General features: G+C 40.5%; 1 protein-coding gene across 5 annotated transcripts; it reads left to right on the forward strand.

Moving 5' to 3' along the window:
- Positions 1–238: 238 nt before the first annotated feature.
- LOC121313710 (heat shock factor protein 1-like) lies at positions 239–19,326 on the forward strand. Of its 5 annotated transcripts, none has more exons than XM_041246532.1 (14): positions 239–689; positions 2,245–2,353; positions 2,450–2,586; positions 3,040–3,164; positions 9,429–9,504; positions 10,469–10,530; positions 10,856–10,952; positions 11,859–11,992; positions 12,411–12,611; positions 13,062–13,145; positions 15,982–16,087; positions 16,652–16,717; positions 16,992–17,055; positions 17,543–19,326. In XM_041246532.1, exons 1-14 carry the CDS (start codon positions 546–548, stop codon positions 17,740–17,742), a joined length of 1,605 nt encoding a protein of 534 aa, XP_041102466.1. In that variant the 5' UTR covers positions 239–545; the 3' UTR covers positions 17,743–19,326. The 5 variants fall into 5 exon arrangements, with proteins under 5 accessions (XP_041102466.1, XP_041102468.1, XP_041102465.1 ...); XM_041246531.1 differs by having other exon boundaries at positions 240–689; positions 12,408–12,611; XM_041246535.1 differs by lacking the exon at positions 239–689 and adding an exon at positions 1,392–1,662 and having other exon boundaries at positions 12,408–12,611.
- Positions 19,327–20,512: the final 1,186 nt, after the last annotated feature.

A 20,512-nucleotide genomic window follows, 5' to 3' on the forward strand; every position in this document is an offset into this window, starting at 1 on the left:
AAATTAAAAATCATCTGCAAAAATTGATTAACAAAATGTAACAATTTTTTTTATATAATATATGTATTACAATGTACTACTACTTTAAACGGAGTTAAGGGTCAAAGGTTAGAATAGACACGTTTTCAATAAAAAATCACCATTGAAAACTTCATATTATTTTAAATTGTATTTTAAACGTGAAACAAATGAAATATAAATGTTTTGCTTTTTTTCGCAAATATGTCTTATTGTTATTTTAAGACGTTCGCAGTGATGTCACAAGATGGCGACCACCATGATCCTGTGTAATGTTGCGTCTCTGCGCAGTTTGTAAACATGTCGGATTTAATTTAATCCGTGTACGGGATGGACGCCAGTAAGAAACAGCGTTAGTGAAAGACACAAATAAAAAGGGAAGCGCAGTTTTGACAGGGACAGCTGCGTAACCTAATATATGTTTATTTGTTATTGTTGCTATCTCCTGAGTTCTGATTTGACTTGGAAATTATTATTATTATTATTATTATTATTATTATTATTATTATTATTATTGTCTGAATGAAATGGACATGGATTTGCAGAGCGGAGGTGCGGGGCCTGTGTCCGGAGGGATTCTGGGCAGTGGTAGCAATGTCCCTGCCTTCCTAACCAAGCTCTGGACTTTGGTGGAAGATCCAGACACCGATCCACTGATCTGCTGGAGTCCGGTGAGTGGGGAGGGGCAGGGTAAGCGAGGCCGACCTAGTGAGTTGGTTTCACTTTCCATTCGTAAATACAACTGGTAACTAATCGGGGCAGGACCGGTTCGTCAGTTACTGTTAACATTATTAAAATGTGATTGTTACAGTTAGGCCACCCAGCTCATTTTCTTTGATCGGATTTTAATTCCTTGTCCTGGCGAGATCTCGGTCAGTGCACTGTACCTGAAAACCAAACAAAGTAAATACTGTTTCTTACAAGCTGTTAATAATAATAATAATAATAATAAAACGTAACAGTGCGGAGGACCCCTCCTCTCCCCTTTCGTTCTGCGCGCTATAGTTGAGGATTCAAAGAGCCTGAAAAAGTAAATCGTGTGTGTAGCATACAATCTTCACTTAAAATATCCCTTTCCCATGAGAACATGATGTTCCTTCTAAGCTTGTTAGATACTGAGAAACTTGCCGTTTTGACCGAGAAAGGGAAAATTATCAGTGAGAAACCATCGGCTACGCATTAACCCTTTTAATTTATTTATCATTTTTTTTTCCCATTATACCATTTTGAAACACTATTCCAACACAAGTATCGATAGAATTTTACAATTTGCTTTACATTTAAACAAGGCATTCATCGTGGCTCTGATTCTGAATCATCCTCTGATTTATATGAATATAGATTTTTTTTTTTTTTTTTTTTTTTTGCATGTGTAGTCGTCTCCAATTTTTTACCCGGTTTTCGCCACAATTTAATGTGACCTATTATCTGTATCCTTGGCTCACCGCTCGCAACCCTTCCGCCGACTCGGGGAATGGAGGCTGGAACACGCGTCCTCCGAAACGCGCTCTTGCCAAGCTGTCATTTTTCTCACTGCGGATCCACAGCGAGGCCACCAGACCGATAGCGCAGGAGGACACAAATCTGGAGGCTCCACTGCAAAACCACAGGCGCCGTATCGGCCACAGGAGTCGCTGATGCGCGGTGAGCCGTGGATTCCCCTGCTGACCTAAGCCCTCCCTAACCGGGCAGCGCCTGGCCAATTGTGCGCCACCCCCTAGAAACTCCAGGTCATGTTCGACTCTGACATAGCTTGGACTCGAACCTACGATCCACAGACTATAGGGCACATCCTTTGCTGGATGCGTCACTCCGGAGCCCCATAAATATAGAATTATGAAGCATATATTTACCTTTATGAAGCCTGTCAGATCTTGTCATAAATGTTGCCCTGTCAGTTGTTGTCATAGGTATGGACTGCATGCTTAACTGGTAGTCTGCATGTAATTGCTTTATACTGCTGTATAAAACACTGGCGTCTGCACTGCCTTCAGCTGTAACCATCTTTAGAGCTACAGATTTTCCATTTTTGGGAATAGCAAATTCTATTTTTCAAAAATGGCTAGTTCCGTCACAGCCCATAGCAGTAAGGATTTGTGTGCGCTTGTTAAGGGTATAATAATATACTTGGATCACAACGTGAATCACAATACAAGATTCGGGGAGGGGTCGGTCATGATACCTGCTTCTAATGTCGTAACATTTTATTTCTTTTTTCCTTGGCAGAGTGGTAACAGCTTCCATGTGTTCGATCAGGGCCGCTTTGCAAAGGAGGTGCTTCCCAAATACTTCAAGCATAACAACATGGCTAGCTTCGTGCGGCAACTCAATATGTGTAAGTGCACTTCACCCTTCACTTCCTCCCACAGCTGTCTGACTGTCTGTCTTCTTTCCATGCCTGGAATCCTCTCTCGTATTGTTTGTTTAACAGATGGGTTTCGAAAGGTTGTCCACATTGAGCAGGGTGGCTTAGTGAAGCCAGAAAAAGATGATACGGAATTCCAGCATGCGTATTTCATCCGAGGCCAGGAGCTCCTTCTGGAGAATATTAAGAGGAAGGTGACCAATGTAAGTATATAACAGTTCTTTAAAAGATGCTTGTGTATACAACGCTGCTTCAAAAAGCACAGCTTCTTCCACACAGGGCGTTTAGAGAAACCTGTTCTTGATACCCTGTTTCCCTGGCATGAGGTTTTTAAATGTGCTGTGTACTTTTGTATAGGGTTGGAAAGTTTGATGCCAACTGTTGGCTGTAGTTTTTAACAAAGCTGCCGACACCACCGTGTCAGAGGTCTCGGAGATCGTTTGAAATCGCGACTTCCCTTTACACTGATTAGCAAATCTGTTTTAAGATGGTTTTATAAGAACTTGGACTGTATAGCTACCATTTACAGAGCTGTTAATGAGACTAGCTAGTATCCAGAACCCTTTCTAGCAGGTGGTTTGCTGGGTGGGAGAGCATGTATTGAGCACTGGGACATGCTCAGTTTGCTTGTTTTGTATTATCTCATGATCCTGTAGGTTTCCAATATAAAACATGAAGATCTGAAGATTCGCCAGGATGATGTGAGTAAGTTATTGACTGATGTCCACATCATGAGAGGGAAGCAGGAAGGCATGGACTCCAAGCTGATCTCCATGAAGCAGTGAGTTTCACAGGAGTCTCTACGTTACTACCTCTCTGGTTCTGCTTTTGGTATTTTTTTCCTTTGTTTTGCTGCTCATTCAACCAGAAAATTAAGTCTTGGAAGACAACAATTTGCTATTTAGGAATGTGCCTAAAGTGCACAATCTGGAAATCATCCTTTCTAAAAACACAAGCAAAACCTTACCTGATGTTTCAAGCGCATTTGTATCTCCCGAAAACCTTTATCCCTAAAACAGCAATGTACTGTATGTAGCTCCTTTCACATGGAAAATGAATCACAGATCAGCTGCTGTAGAGATGTCTGCAGGCTCGATGGCCTCTGTGTAACACACTTAAAAAATACACAGCATAACAGATACTTTGGTTACCAGTAGTGTTTCTTAAATATCAATTCTGTTTCTTCTTTGTTTTCTGCATTTTCCATTGTTTTTTGTTTTTTTTTTCCCCTGGAAAATCTGTTTTAATGTTTGCATTAAATAACTTTTATGTGGCTATATTTCTTTTTTTATAGTCCAGTTTATTGATGGGATGACCACATTTTTAATGTGGTTCAAACAACCTTTGAGAATGAGGGAATAGAGCAGCAGCCTCCTTGTTCCTCAGTGGTATCCGCACCTGCCCCAATAAACTCTCCCACTTTCACCCAGCGGGAAGGGAGCACTCAGCCCAAGTGCATTGCGTGAGACAGGACAGATAGCACAGCTTCCTGTGCAGACTGCTTTTATGAGAATACACCATTTATAAGACAGCAGAGCAGGCAGATAGAAAGATTAAAAACAGAATTCACAAGAACACTTTGACAATATGCAGAGCCAGTGAGAAATTATCTTTTATAATAGTCATTCCACACCAACTCAACCAGAAAAGGAACATTTCTTTGCCTGTCCGTCTCGGATTTTCCTAGAGTTCAGAAAAGATAGTTTATGTTTTTGACAGAATTTGGAAGACTGGTTCATAAGGGTCTAAGCAATACTTACATTTTAGAACCCACACCCCCTACAGGGTAAATGGTTGGGCTGAAGTTTGAATAAAATTTGTTAATCACACATAATGGTAGCATCTAAGTTGCACCCAGAGTGATTTTTCTGGTCAAGGTCCCTTTCTCACTTTAGGTTGACCATTGCAAGGTCACAGGTCAAAGGAGGTATTTAAAAAAAAAAAATAATGTCCATCATTTCTGAACTCGGCACGTCTGAAAACCCCCAGCTGAATTTTTCTAGGAAAATCTGAGACGGGCTGGCAGCGGCACTGGTTGAGTTGGTATGGAATGACCCAATAATATTTAGACCTTCCTCATTATTTAGAACATAAGAACATAAGAAAGTTTACAAACGAGAGGAGGCCATTCGGCCCATCTTGCTCGTTTGGTTGTTAGTAGCTTATTGATCCCAAAATCTCATCAAGCAGCTTCTTGAAGGATCCCAGGGTGTCAGCTTCAACAACATTACTGGGGAGTTGATTCCAGACCCTCACAATTCTCTGTGTAAAAAAGTGTCTCCTATTTTCTGTTCTGAATGCCCCTTTTTCTAAACTCCATTTGTGACCCCTGGTCCTTGTTTCTTTTTTCAGGCTGAAAAAGTCCCTGGGGTCGACACTGTCAATACCTTTTAGAATTTTGAATGCTTGAATTAGGTCGCCACGTAGTCTTCTTTGTTCAAGACTGAACAGATTCAATTCTTTTAGCCTGTCTGCATATGACATGCCTTTTAAGCCCGGAATAATTCTGGTCGCTCTTCTTTGCACTCTTTCTAGAGCAGCAATATCTTTTTTATAGCGAGGTGACCAGAACTGAACACAATATTCAAGATGAGGTCTTACTAGTGCATTGTACAGTTTTAACATTACTTCCATTGATTTAAATTCAACACTTTTCACAATGTATCCGAGCATCTTGTTAGCCTTTTTTATAGCTTCCCCACATTGTCCAGATGAAGACATTTCTGAGTGAACAAAAACTCCTAGGTCTTTTTCATAGATTCCTTCTCCAATTTCAATATCTCCCATATGATATTTATAATGTACATTTTTATTTCCTGCGTGCAATACCTTACACTTTTCTCTATTAAATGTCATTTGCCATGTGTCTGCCCAGTTCTGAATCTTGTCTAGATCATTTTGAATGACCTTTGCTGCTGCAACAGTGTTTGCCACTCCTCCTACTTTTGTGTCGTCTGCAAATTTAACAAGTTTGCTTACTATACCAGAATCTAAATCATTAATGTAGATTAGGAATAGCAGAGGACCTAATACTGATCCCTGTGGTACACCGCTGGTTACCACACTCCATTCTGAGGTTTTTCCTCTAATCAGTACTTTCTGTTTTCTACATGTTAACCACTCCCTAATCCATGTACATGTGTTTCCTTGAATCCCAACTGCGTTCAGTTTGAGAATTAATCTTTTGTGCGGGACTTTGTCAAAAGCTTTCTGGAAATCTAAATAAACCATGTCATATGCTTTGCAATTATCCATTATGGATGTTGCATCCTCAAAAAAATCAAGCAAGTTAGTTAGGCATGATCTCCCTTTCCTAAAACCATGTTGACTGTCTCCCAGTACCCTGTTACCATATAGGTAATTTTCCATTTTGGATCTTATTATAGTTTCCATAAGTTTGCATATAATAGAAGTCAGGCTTACTGGTCTGTAGTTACCTGGTTCAGTTTTGTTTCCCTTTTTGTGGATCGGTATTACGTTTGCAATTTTCCAGTCTGTCGGTACCACCCCTGTGTCAAGAGACTGCTGCATGATCTTGGTTAGCGGTTTGTAAATTACTTCTTTCATTTCTTTGAGTACTACTGGGAGGATCTCATCCGGCCCAGGGGATTTGTTTATTTTAAGAGCTCCTAGTCCCTTTAACACTTCTGCCTCAGTTATGCTAAAGTTATTTAAAACTGGATAGGAACTGGATGACATGTGGGGCATGTTGTCAGTATCTTCCTTTGTAAAAACTTGTGAAAAGTAATCATTTAATATATTTGCTATTTTTTTTTCTTCCTCTACGATTTTGCCATTTGTATCTCTTAAACATTTAATCTCCTCTTTGAATGTTCTCTTGCTGTTGTAATATTGGAAAAACATTTTGGAATTGGTTTTAGCTCCCTTAGCAATGTTCATTTCTATTTCTCTCTTGGCCTTTCTAACTTCCTTTTTGACTTGCGTTTGCAGTTCTGTGTACTCTTTCTGCGTACTTTCTTTTTGGTCCTTTTTTAATGCTCTGTAAAGTGCCTTTTTTCGCTGAATATTTTTTTTAATTGATCTATTAAACCATTTTGGCAATTTAGTTTTACATTTAGATTTGTCTACTTTAGGGATATAATTGTTTTGCGCCTCTAGTACTACATTTTTGAAGAACAACCATCCTTCTTCTGTGGGTGTTTTCTCTATTTTACTCCAATCTACTTCTGTTAGTCTCTGTTTCATGCCTTCATAGTTTGCTTTTCTAAAATTGTAAACCTTAGCTTTAGTCTTTACTTTTGGGGATTTGGAGTTTGCCAGTGGTTCTCTGACCTCCTGTTTTAGTTATTCTATCTTCGTTATTTGAAAAGACTAAATCAAGGCATGCCTCCCCTCTAGTGGGTGCCTTCACAAATTGTGTTAGGAAGCAGTCATTTGTCATTTCCACCATTTCTATTTCATCCTTCGCGCTACCCACCGGGTTTTCCCATTTTATTTGGGGGAAGTTGAAATCCCCCATTAGTATGGCTTCTCCTTTGCTACACACATTTCTAATGTCATTGTATAACAGATTATTGTGCTCACCGTCTGAATCTGGCGGTCTATAGCATGCTCCTATTATTATGCCTTTTGAATTTTTGTCTGTTATTCTGACCCATATTGATTCGGTTTTATTTTCTTTGTCCAGGTTTAACACCTGGGCTTCAAGACTGTTTCTTATGTATAGCGCTACCCCTCCTCCTCTTCTGTCCTGCCTGTCTTTCCTATACAGTGTATACCCACAAATATTATATTCGTCCCCATCACTCTCAGATAACCACGTTTCTGTAACACCTATCACATCATAGTTACCTGTTAGTGCAGTAGCTTCAAGTTCTAGAATTTTGTTTCTGATACTTCTAGCATTTAGATAAATACATTTAATGGTTGTCTTACCTGAGTTGTTGTTCTTGTTTTGATGCGGTCTCCCTTCTGTTTTTTTTTGTTGATTTCTCCCCCCTTCCTTTCTAGTTTAAATGCTTCCGAACCTGCTCGAGGATCTTTTCTCCGAGTAGACTAGTTCCCTTGTTATTTAAATGCAGTCCATCCCGTCTATACAGATAGTCCTCGTTGTAGAATGTGGTCCAATGATCAAGATAGGTGAAGCCTTCCCGTGTGCACCATGTCTTCAGCCATGCGTTTTGATTAATTATTTCCAGCTGTCCATATGGTCCTTTGCAAGGTGCGGGTAGTATACCAGAAAATACCACAGTTTTGGTTTTCTCTTTTAATTTCCTTCCTAGCTCTCTGAATTTGTTTTGCAGGGATTTTGGTCTGTCTTTTCCAATGTTGTTTGTACCGATGTGGACGACTACTACCGGGTCGTCTCCTGTTCGTTCTAGGAGCCTGTCCACGTTTTCAGTGATGTGCTTGACCGAGGCTCCCGGAAGGCAGCACACTGTTGTAGTAAGGGGGTCCAAACTGCGAATTGAACTTGCTGTGTTTCTCAATATGGAGTCCCCAACAATCATGACCTCCCTTCTTTTTGCTGTCTGGTCACCACTGTCAATAGGGTCCTGGATGTTGTTCCTTTCATTCTCTTGTTGTTGGTTCTGCTCATCAAAATTCTGAAGTGACTCAAATCTGTTGGTTGTTTTGATTTCTGGTGGTTGTGTTTGACGAAGTCTCTTTTTTTCCCTGCTTCTGCCTACCTGAACCCAGCTGTTCTGACCTTCTATCTCCCTGGTGGCTTTCAGTCTGTTAGGGGTGATGCAGACTTCCATGAATTGTGGGTGTGCCAGTTCCTCAAGATCCTGTTGCTGTCTCACTTCTTCCAGCTCCATTTCTAGCATATTTACTAGCTTTTGCAAATCCTGGATCGCGCGGCACTTTACGCACACTTGGTTTAGCTCCACTGGGTTTTCTCGGATTTCCCACATCAAGCAGGTGTCACAGATTACTGGCTTGAAGACCATGTTGAGGTTTTTTTTTTTTTTGAAGTATAGTTTCTTCTGCAGCCGTCAACCTGCTTTCCAACTGCTTCGAAACTGCTCTGTACTTTTCCACGCCTGTACTTCTCCCACTCGCTGTCGCTTTAGAGAAACCTCTGTCGAGAAGCACGCATTCATTAACATTCAGCATTTCAGCAAAACTGAACAAATGTTTTAGAGATTAGTATCAAATATTTAGACGGTTGTGAGTAAATAAATCATTTTCTATATTCCAGTGATTTTGGCTAGAAACTGCAGACCATTAAATGTATAGGCGATCACCTGACCAGAATCTGGGATAGTCACGTCAGTTTAGAGCGTTTAGAGGCTGTGTTTTTTGACCCAGTAGGGCTGTCGTTGTTTCAGCAGTGAGTGTGAAGGCCCTTGAAGTCAGTAATATACTGCATGCTTGGTATAGTCATGTCAGTTATAAGCACTATGTCTTAATGTACCTGCTGAAGGATTCTAAACGCTGATATGTAGTTACACTGACCTAATTGAAAAAACAATATATTTTGCTATTATATCTGTTGAAAATGTAACCTTTCTGCGAATGCATGCAGTGATTCCAAAGAAGTACAAAAACACATGGAAAATAACGTTTAAACAGGCCCCTGGAGAGTTCCTTTAGAAGAGACAGGGGGAAGGAAAGGGTTTATGGATGGTTGTAAAGTTAGTGTAAATAAAAGCTTCTAAGATCTTTTATTAACCATTAACTTAAAAAAATAAACAAATAGTTCTCCTATTGTACTGTATAATAAAACTCAATACACCTTTTCTGTTGGGATTCTACGCGCTCTGGGTGGGTGCTGTAAATTGTGAGTCCAGTGCTGGATCAGTCGTGCAAGGCTGTTAATAATCTTGACAGAAATTGCCACACTAACCTTGACAGAAGCCTATTGCTGCAAGTCTATGTATGATATTGGTTTGGATGATGTATTTAAGTAGATGTAAACTTCAGTGCAACAGGCGCGAAAAAAAGTCAAAGCAGAACAAATTGTTTTGGTGTTTTTATTTTCTGTGAATTCTCAGAAAACCATGACATTGGATCTGCTTGGCACAACACACCCAGTTGACAGTGTTGTCTGTCTTTAACCTCTCAATGTGTTCTGCAGTGAGAACAAGGCTTTGTGGAGAGAGGTGGCCAGCCTGAGACAGAAGCACGCTCAGCAGCAGAAAGTCGTCAATAAGGTAAATGCATTGACGGTGTTGCGATAAGGGGTACTGCTCCTCTTAATTAACACCAAGCAGCCATAAAATACTGTAAATGTAGAAATACTTGCAAGCCTTTTATTATGCGATCTTCGCGTATCAAAAAAAAATGCTTCCAGTATATATATTGGTTGACTCACAAAATTCATCCGACCGCTAGAGGGCGTAAGTAGCCGACATTACCGATATTGATGTGGACCTGAAAACATCCACAGTAAAGCCAAAGCAAGCAAACTGGCTTATGTCTGTTCTCCACAAACTAGAGAAAGATAAAGAAATGCTCCTTTTAGGCTGGTCTCTTTCAGGGATATTGAATGCAGTTAAGGGAAGCCGCACTGCCAGCACAAGTGATACTCCTGTGTTAAAAAAAATAAATAAAAAAAAAGACAACTGGATTTGAAATAGTTTTTTCAGATTGGTTTACAGTACAGTAGCTTCGTATTTGATGTTTGCATTCAGTTCTGTTGTGGAGTTAATATTGCACTAGTAGGCCTATAAACTGCATTCAGCACTTTAAATGTCTCTGACGTTGTTTGAGTAGTTCTTGCATTAGAAACAGTTTTGGTTGATTTGATTTTTATATTAATTTTCCTGTCAGTAAATTCAATTTTGTATGAGAACCTGTGATAACCTATTATACACTGTATAAATGCACAGTTTTATTTGATTTATTTTTATTTTTTGAAGGCACGTGCAGTAATATTAACCATCGTCGGGTCTCCATGTTGTACATACAGTATTATGAAGTAGTAAACCACTTTCAGGGCAACAGGTCGCCAACATTTCTGGAGCAAAATTGGTCTTCTGTGTATGATTCACCAAATATTTTGTCTGCTAATATTTCTGGATTTACAGTAGTTATAGTTGTTTAGACAAATCGCTGTTTTTTTTTCTTTCTTATAAAAAAAATATAATTTTTCTTTTTCTTCCCCCCCTCCCACAGCTTATTCAGTTCCTTATCTCACTTGTGCAGTCTAACAGGGTTTTGGGGATGAAAAGGAAAATGTAAGTATATTTTTGTAATGGCTGTCCGGGTACTCAAGATTATTTCAAAAGTAGAAGTTAGTAGCTATTAACAATGACCAGAATGAAGGACATGTGTTTTCTATCTGTGAGAGACACCACAGCATCTAGAAGACTGCTGTGGGAGAGGAATCCAAAGGAACACATGACTAAAACAAACCTGCTCAATGAAATGCTAAGAGCTTTGGCAAGGTTGATCACGAACTGTATTTTAATAACTGCATGTTGTCCTTCCGTTATCTTGTAAATATCCCTTTGCTTATGTGGCCGTGTCTCTTGACTTGTTTTCTTGCTTGTTTCTTTGCAGTCCTTTGATGTTGAACGACAGCAGCTCAGCACATTCCATGCCCAAGTACAGTCGGCAGTATTCACTGGAACCCCTGCAGGGCTCACCTGCGTTCTCAGTAAGGGCACCCCGCGGCGTTTGGCACACACTGCTGATTCTTCCCTGTTTAGGTTTGCCCCGGTAGCAATGCAGCCAAAGGTGCATTCTTGAGAGATTTAACATGAATTTTCCCAGCAGTTTGTGGTATATTTGAGCAATACCTACCTAAATCTGTGTTTATCGAGGTTCTGCATTCACCACAAAACACCTGCAGATTTTTACAGCTAGGATTTGCTTGTGTTTTATTTGCTGTGATTAGAACTTACAGAAGTGTCTGTTTTGCAATGGTCCTGTTATTGGGAGAATATAGTAGATACGATGAGCAATTTGTATTGCCAGCCTAAGGCCAGTGCTTGTGAACACCGTAGGTGGGCTGCACTGAACTGAAAAGTCTACCTTTTATACTGACCAGATGTTTCTGTTGAAAACAATCTGATCAAATGCCCTGTTGATGAAAGAGTACTGCAGTAGTGTTTTATTTTCACAGTCAGTTTGGTCGCCTATGTGGTCCTGTGGCAATAGTATTATGATTTAGTGAGTATATAATATAGTGCCGAAACAGAATTTAGAAATTACTGTATCAAAAGGAAACCAATGCATAAATGTCATCTGAAATAAATGACACATTTACTGTGTGGGAGTGTTTTTCTCCTTTTTATATGTGTGTGTGTGTGTGTGTGTGTGCGTGTGTACACACCCTGGAGTGCTTATTGTGCTTATAAAATGGGTTAACTAACTAAATTTGAAAAAAATAAGTAACGTTTTTTAATTGTCAGTTTTTATTAAATATCCATCCGCCTAAAAGTGAGCTAAGAACTGAGATAAGTGCAAGGTATTTTAGTGTCCGAATACATGTCAAAAAATATTTGTTTGGATATTTGTCCCAGCACTTGTATATTTTTATTTATTTATTATTTTTTTGCAGCCTACATCCCAGTCCTACACAGGAGCAAACCTGTTCTCAGATTCGTCAGTTAACTGTGGTCCTATAATCTCTGATGTCACAGATCTTCCACAGCTCAGTCCCTCTGCTTCCCCGAATGACCAGACAGAGGATGAGTGAGTACTGGAAACACAGCACAGAACCTACCAGTACATTTTAAGGCCGGTATATACAGCCAGTTGCCAGCCTTTTGTAAAAACTCCAACTTGACGAGTGTTAAATGATGTTCTCTGTTAAATTGAATGAGAAAACACTGGAACAAACATTTGAATGTTAAACAAGCACTGCATGAAATCAACCAACAAAGGGGGCCGTATTCTTTTATATAACAGAAGAATACATCATGTCAAGAAGAAACTGCATACATTACTTCTAAAATAGGTAGTTTGAGATACTGGGTTTATTCTACTCCTCAGATCTGTGTTTACTGTAATATGATACATTATTCAAATATGATAAAACAACATTTCTGTCAGCAGTAGAATAAGACAGTATCTCCAGTGCTTTAAGATGACTGTTTGACTCCATTAGCAGCACCAGTCCCGCAGTCCTCATAAAGGAGGAGCCCCTGAGCCCTGACGTGGAGCTCATCGCTGTGGACGAGACTCCTGTCTCTCCTACCACCTTTATCGACTCTCTCCTCGAGGACAGCGAGGCCAGTGGTGCCAGTGCTGGCTCCAGCTCAGCTCCAGCCCGGGATGGGGAGAGGTGTCTAAGCCTGGCCTGTGTGGACAAGTGAGTATTGCAGAGAATTACAGGTATTCGGGTTCTTTATATACAATAGTCTTGTAATTACCCCACTTTACACTGCTAGCAAAAGAGAAATTCAAACCTGTGTAGGTAAGTAGAGCCAATGGACTTGTTCGTCAAGTTGTAAGTTTATAAAGAACAGTTGAAAATGTTATTTGTTTTCCTAAATTGATGACCTATTAATTTTTACATGCTTAATCATCCTACCCATATCCTGTACCAGTTCTGCAGTGGTTCATGAGTATTAATTTTGTTTCATTAAAGCCCAGACTTCACCCTGCCCAATCAAATCTGAGCTTTCAGATCATGCTGTAAAAGTCTTGTGCGTCTTTGTCAAACTGGAGAATCCATTTGTAATGCTAGTAATGTGTGAGCTGTGCGAGTATCAGCAGTATTGGGCTCCTCCTAGTTCCTATTTCTGTTTGTATCTTTCAGTTTGCGTCGATCTCCGCAGATGTCCGAGGTCACTTGTGTTTTCCCCAGTCCCTCTTCCTCTCTTCATCTGGGACCAGAACAAGGGTTAGCATTTCCCATACGTGCTGTCCTCACAGCAAGGGTTAGCATTTCCCATATACGCTGTCCCCAGAACAAGGGTTAGCATTTCCCATACGTGCTGTCCTCACAGCAAGGGTTAGCATTTCTCATAGGAGCTGTCCCCAGAACAAGGGTTAGCATTTCTCATAGGAGCTGTCCCCACAGCAAGGGTTAGCATTTCTCATAGGAGCGGTCCCCAGAACAAGGGTTAGCATTTCCCATACGTGCTGTCCCCAGAACAAGGGTTAGCATTTCCCATACGACCTGTCCCCACAGCAAGAGTTAGCATTTCCCATATACGCTGTCCCCAGAACAAGGGTTAGCATTTCCAATACGTGCTGTCCTCTCGCAAGGGTTAGCATTTCCCACATACGCTGTCCCCAGAACAAGGGTTAGCATTTCCCATACGACCTGTCCTCACAGCAAGGGTTAGCATTTCTCTTAGGAGCTGTCCTCACAGCAAGGGTTAGCATTTCTCTTAGGAGCTGTCCTCACGGCAAGGGTTAGCATTTCTCATAGGAGCTGTCCTCACAGCAAGGGTTAGCATTTCTCTTAGGAGCTGTCCTCACAGCAAGGGTTAGCATTTCCCATACGCGCTGTCCTCACAGCAAGGGTTAGCATTTCCCATATACGCTGTCCCCAGAAGAAGGGTTAGCATTTCTCATAGGAGCTGTCCCCACAGCAAGGGTTAGCATTTCTCTTAGGAGCTGTCCTCACAGCAAGGGTTAGCATTTCTCTTAGGAGCTGTCCTCACAGCAAGGGTTAGCATTTCTCATAGGAGCTGTCCTCACAGCAAGGGTTAGCATTTCCCATATACGCTGTCCCCAGAAGAAGGGTTAGCATTTTCCATATTACCTGTCCCCACAGCAAGGGTTAGCATTTCCCATATGCGCTGTCCCCAGAACAAGGGTTAGCATTTCCCATACGCGCTGTCCCCAGAACAAGGGTTAGCATTTCCCATACGCGCTGTCCCCAGAACAAGGGTTAGCATTTCCCATACGCGCTGTCCCCAGAACAAGGGTTAGCATTTCCCATACGCGCTGTCCTCACAGCAAGGGTTAGCATTTCCCAGATACGCTGTCCCCAGAACAAGGGTTAGCATTTCCCATACAACCTGTCCCCACAGCAAGGGTTAGCATTTCCCATATGCGCTGTCCCCAGAACAAGGGTTAGCATTTTCCATACGCGCTGTCCTCTCGCAAGGGTTAGCATTTCCCATATACGCTGTCCCCAGAAGAAGGGTTAGCATTTCTCATAGGAGCTGTCCCCACAGCAAGGGTTAGCATTTCTCTTAGGAGCTGTCCTCACAGCAAGGGTTAGCATTTCTCTTAGGAGCTGTCCTCACAGCAAGGGTTAGCATTTCTCTTAGGAGCTGTCCTCACAGCAACGGTTAGCATTTCTCTTAGGAGCTGTCCTCACAGCAAGGGTTAGCATTTCTCATAGGAGCTGTCCTCACAGCAAGGGTTAGCATTTCTCATAGGAGCTGTCCTCACAGCAAGGGTTAGCATTTCTCATAGGAGCTGTCCTAACAGCAAGGGTTAGCATTTCTCATACAAGCTGTCCTGACAGCAAGGGTTAGCATTTCTCTTAGGAGCTGTCCTCACAGCAAGGGTTAGCATTTCTCATAGGAGCTGTCCTCACAGCAAGGGTTAGCATTTCTCATACAAGCTGTGCTCACAGCAAGGGTTAGCATTTCTCATAGGAGCTGTACCCAGAGCGCCTAGCACTGTGCTGGAAGACTGAGACAACTCCCTGCTACAACATACCTATAACCCTGCATCAACTGCGAAAATTCAGTTGTCAAAACATGACCATTGATGGGGTGCTAAAATGAGAAACTTGGGGGTCAGCTTAATCTTTGGGCTACATGTTCGGAATATTACCAAGTTGTCCTTTTTCCATCTAAAAACATTGCTCGGCTGTGCCCTGTCTTGTCGCTGTCTGCTGCAGAAAAGCTTGTACATGTGTTTGTATCCTCCAGGCTTGAGTATTGTAATGCCTTACTTACTGGGGTGTCAAAGAATACCCTTGAAAAGCTCCAGTATGTTCAGAATTCTGCAGCTAGGGTGCTGAGGAGGTCTCGCTCTGGTGGTCGCATAACTCCCATACTGAAATCATTACACTGGTTACTGGTCAAATACCGCATTGACTACAAAGTACTACCCTCATAGTTTGCCTTTCTAAAATTATAAACCAGTGGTTCTCTGTTTTCGTTATTTGAAAAGACTAAATCAAGGCATGCCTCCCCTCTAGTTGGTGCTTTGACAAATTGCGTTAGGCAGCAGTCATTTGTCATTTCCACCATTTCAGTTTCATCTGTCGTGCTCCTCACCGGGTTTTCCCATTTTATATGGAGGAAGTTGAAATCCCCCATTAATATGGCTTTTCCTTTGCTTCACGCATTTTTACTGTCATCGTATAACACATTAATTTGCTTGTTCCCTGAATTTGGCGGTCTGTAGCATGCCCCTATTATTATGCCCTTTAAATTCTTGTCCATTATTCTGACCCCATATTGATTCTGAGTTGTTTTTCTTCCAGATTTAACACTGCTTCAAAACTTTTTTTGATGTATAGCGCTACCCCTCCACCTCTTCTGTCCTGCCTGTCTTTCCTGTACAGTGTATACCCACTAGTATTATATTGGCCTCCGTCACTCTCGGATAACCAAGTTTCTGCAACACCGATCACATTATAATTACTCGTTAGTGCAACTTGAAACTTTGTAGTGAAGTTATTCCACTCATTGTGAGAGTAGATCACTGGGACATACTGGACATTGTGATCATCTCTTACTCACCACTGCCCTTTTTAATTCCAGGAATGACCTTTCTGAACATTTAGAAACCATTGATTCCAATTTGGAAAACCTGCAGACAATCTTGACGGGACAGTCCATCAGCTTTGATTCCTCTCCTCTTTTTGATGTGAGTATGAGGAACAACTGTGTGGATTTCTTTCTTCAAGTTCTCTGACTGCTTCCTCTACAAGTGTTTTGTCTGGGTCATTATCACCTGAACGTAATCCATCTCCCTGGTAACAGAGTGGCAGTGTATCCATTGTATCTTTCTGGTAATATAGTGGAGGTAAGTTCATTGTATCTCCCTGGTAATAGAGTGGCAGTGTATTCATTGTATCTCTGGTAATATAGTGGAGGTAAGTTCATTGTATCTCCCTGGTAATACAGTGGAGGTAAGTTCATTGTATCTCTCTGGTTATACAGTGACAGTGTGTTTATGTATATCATTTTCCATGCAGTGGCTGTGCAGTGTGTCATGCTGACCTGCTGATTTTGTGTTGCTATTGAAGGCTGAATCTTGGGAACCACTTGTTTGATGTACCTGGGCATTTGCTCTGACATGTCGTGGATGTCGGATATGGTGACCTGTCTACTTTCCTCTGGTGCTGTTCTGATAGCTGTTTGTATCATTGCTAGGGGGTTGGTAGGTTTGATACACCTGTAGAATAATACACGTCTGATTGTTTTTCAGCTGTTTGCCTCATCCCTCTCATCTACTGATTTTAACCTGCCAGATCTGGACACCAGCCTTGCAGGTGTAAGTTATGTTTAGTCTTGTATTTATCTTCTATAAGCTCTGGGATTTCAGCTTTTTATTTGCTGGCACAGTCTGCAAGTTTTGAAAAGTAATGTTTGCATGCATCCAGATCGGCCCTTAATTCTCAGACTTGTATTTATTTTTTGTATCCTTACGTTGCTGAAAAGAAGATGTAAAGACTTGCGTCATAGTAATAGTTTCTGCTCAAACATTACAGTAAGTAATGCAGGCCAGTCTATTTGAATCCTTGCATGTGTTTTGTTTTATGCTAAAGATCCAGGAATTGCTGACACAGGATCAGAAGTTCATAGATACAGCTGCAAACTCCTCTGACACTGGTAGGTTATGGGCATGTTTGTATAATCATACATATACTCTGCATGTCTCTGTTCTCATATGCATTGTGTATTATATCATAGAGTAAAACCACAAACCAAGCTAAACTCCTTAGTTGATCTTGGATCACACAAAAGTGTTTTTTGCATGGGCATTACAACAAGGTTAAGTTGTCAGTGGCCCTTCTTGCGCCCTCTTGTGATAAAAGTAATGCTGCACACGCAGATGCAGAGACCGGTTTCAGCTAGTCAATGGCACAGCTATGAGAGCCCATACCTGGTAGTGTGAAGAATTCACCAGCTTCCTTTTGGACTTTTGATTTTCCTGTGCTTTTGATTTAGTCAATGCTGGTGCAGTGTTAGCTGAATAGTTAATCACCGTAGTTGAGTACGAGAGTCAGATTTAGCAGGCTATTTGAAAAGGAAATGTATCCCATTCCATCCCATATTTATTCTCCACCCTTGCAAATATATGTGTTTGTAAATGCAGGGAAACAGCTGGTTCAGTATACAGCCCAGCCAGTGTTCCTGCTTGACCCCAGCAGTGCCGATGAGGGAAGCGCAGACCTGCCTAACTTGTTTGAATTGGATGATGACAACTCTTACTTTGGAGCTGGAGACGACTCTGAGGATCCCACCATCTCTCTGCTTTCAAACACCACCTACCAGTCAAAAACCAAGGACCCTTAGCCTGAAAGTTTGCCACTTCTGCAACTGTGCTTTATTTTTCAGTGTAAAATGACAAGTCTATTACATTTGTGGGTTTATATTTGAGATTTTCTCATGTGATCTTTCTCTGGATCGCCTTGAACTCAAGGATATCTCCCAGAGATGTTCCAGCAGTTTGAAAATAACAAGGATTCCAGACTCAATGCTAGTTCTGCTGGTTAATCTGATGTAGCATTGAGAACTATGTACATTGCTGCTGAAACGTTTGATTATTCAGGAGTGTTTCAGACTGGAATAGTTTCTTCTGATAGAGCACCAATGTTTTGTAGTTGATAATGAACTAATATTAACCTACAGAAAGATACTTTGGTCATGGAAAAACTAAACATTTTGACAGTAGAAACGAAACCTGTTAAATCCTACGTCTAAGTGACAGATGGCAGGGTGTATCTGTAAGATTGTACAGAATTGACTGCTGTGTGCATTTCCATCTTTGTTTTCTCTTTGGTGGGTCGGAGGGCAATGGAAGTAGACAAGACTTGGCGTCGTCTCTTGTGACTGGCTGAGAGGAAAAGTAAACCCATACTCACTGTGTGCCAGTCCAATTCAGTCATGCTTTACCTGGAGCTAGTCTTTGGTAAAAGACTGAGTCATTTTTAAATGCTGCTTTTACTGAAAGCTGCACACCATCCCTGGATCACACCAGCCTACATGTGTAATATAAGGTTTTCTGCAAACCTTCAGTAAATCTCTGGTTATGTAAGTGAAACCTGTTTTTGAGCACCGGCAAGACTTTTTTTTTTTTTTTTTTTTTTTATTTTTTTTTTTTTTTTTTTTTTTATTATCCTTCTTTTTTTTTTTTTTAAACTGCCAGGTTGTTTTGCCACTCAAAAGCATGCCTGTGTATTGCACTACAGCCACAAGCATTTAACACTGTTACCGGAGAGGAAGGCACTTCCTGCTTAAACATCATGTAAACTTAGGGTTTGCTTAGATAGCTTAACAACCACATTTAAAGAGAAATGAAATTGCAAACCATACTGCGTAAGAAACCTGCAGTAGGAGAGCACAGACAGCCAGGTTTCCCTTCGTTAGGTTGGTTCTGTCCACAGTCAGCCATTGTCAAACACACACATTTAAAGAGTGACAGTGCTTTTTAAATGTTAAATACTTTACAAAGATAGTTGTAGGGGTAAGGTAACTGCTATTTCAACAAGCATAAAGCAAGTTTATATATTTCTCTAATATATAATCTCTGCATGCATGTGTACAGCAGGCAGCTTTGATACTGTTGCTTTCTTTAATACAGGAGGGAAATCCTAAAGTAAAAATAACATTTTAATAAGGGGGAAAAAAACGGACTGCATTTGTGAGTGTCTTATGCTATTGTGATGTTATTTGTATATTGACACTTTAAATTGTTAATAGTGAAAATGTATTTTAGATTTTTACATAAGATGTTCACACAATATACTTGGCTTTCTGTGGTTGAAAGTTTTATTTTTGTAATATGTGTTTGAACTTAGTTATGGTTCTGTGTTCAGAACTTGAGAAAGAAGAGTAAAAGGAAACCTTGCTTGTTTGAAATAAATAACCTCAAAGAAAGTCCAAACCTGGTTGCCAAATAGGCTGGGTCCTGTCCATTATTCTGTTGAGGGTTGACATGGGTGGGAGATGCATCCAGTGAAACAGTTCAGTCAGGAGGATATTTGTGGGTAATATCTGGCATTTTCAGTGTATTTTTCATTTTTCATGGGAAACGGTATTAATGCTTTGATGTAAGGCAGAGTTGCAATTGTTTCTTACATGTTTTTGAAAAGCACGCATTCCAGCTGTTTTAGTGGGGGGTAAATGGGAAGTGGACTCCTTGTTTTCTGGCTGTGAGGTCAAAGTATAAAGAAGGTTCTTTAGGTAGCACAATGTTGTGTGTGACCATATTATTAACCCTTCACTGCCAAGGATTAAGAATATGTTCCCATACCTATTTTAATGCATATTTTCCCAATATGTTAAGCATTAAGATATATTTAATATGAAATGTGGTCACCAGGTGCACATATCACAATGCAGCTCTAAAGACTAAGTAGATTACATTGCTGAGGGAACACCTACTTTCATTTTGTATCACTGGCAATGCAGAGTTGGTGGTCATTAGATGCCACTAGTTCTTACCACTTGGAACACACTAGTTTTAGCAAATCATTAGTAATGTTAACAATTCTCTAAGGTCTCTCTCAAATATGGTCATCATAACCGTATTTTTCAGACCTTACACTGCAACTTTTTTATAGTTTAAAAATATCAAATTATTTAAACTTGGGTTACTTTTTACGTGAATGACTCTTTTTTTTTTAGTAACTTATGATATAGAATGAAAGAACGCAGAGCATTGAGAGCCATGTTTCTTCAGTTAAGTACATGTAGATGTTGACTGGACTTCAGCATAGTATCCAAATTCAACTTTGGCTGTAGTGTGTGCTTTTACCGATCCAGCATGTCACACTATAGAAAGAACTGTGATAATGAAAGCATCCTGCTTCAAAAGCCAAAGTAGAGAGGAACCCAAACCCTGAGCATTAAAATGCAAGGCATTATCTTTCAGTATTCTGTTGTTTATTTCACATAAATGCATTTCATGTAAATCCAGTGTTTGTTTTTTTTGATCACGACTTGCCTTTTATATATTTAGATGTTGCAAAGCCTGTTAACCTGTAATGCCTGCAGATGTTCATAAGTTAAAGCTGTATTATTTTCCTGTTGATGCATTTTACCTTTAACCTCTTCCTCTAAG

This window comes from Polyodon spathula, chromosome 3, assembly GCF_017654505.1.
Source record: "Polyodon spathula isolate WHYD16114869_AA chromosome 3, ASM1765450v1, whole genome shotgun sequence".
NCBI classification, from domain to species: domain Eukaryota; kingdom Metazoa; phylum Chordata; class Actinopteri; order Acipenseriformes; family Polyodontidae; genus Polyodon; species Polyodon spathula.

What these genes read in the sequence shown, in the direction of transcription:
- LOC121313710 (XM_041246531.1), top strand. Translation starts at nt 546, where the DNA reads ATGGACATGGATTTGCAGAGCGGAGGTGCGGGGCCTGTGTCCGGAGGG. An exon ending in CGTGCGGCAACTCAATATGT is followed by an intron (nt 2,354 to 2,449) that starts GTAAGTGCACTT and finishes TTTGTTTAACAG; the next exon opens with ATGGGTTTCGAAAGGTTGTC. An exon ending in AGCAGAAAGTCGTCAATAAG is followed by an intron (nt 9,505 to 10,468) that starts GTAAATGCATTG and finishes CCCCTCCCACAG; the next exon opens with CTTATTCAGTTCCTTATCTC.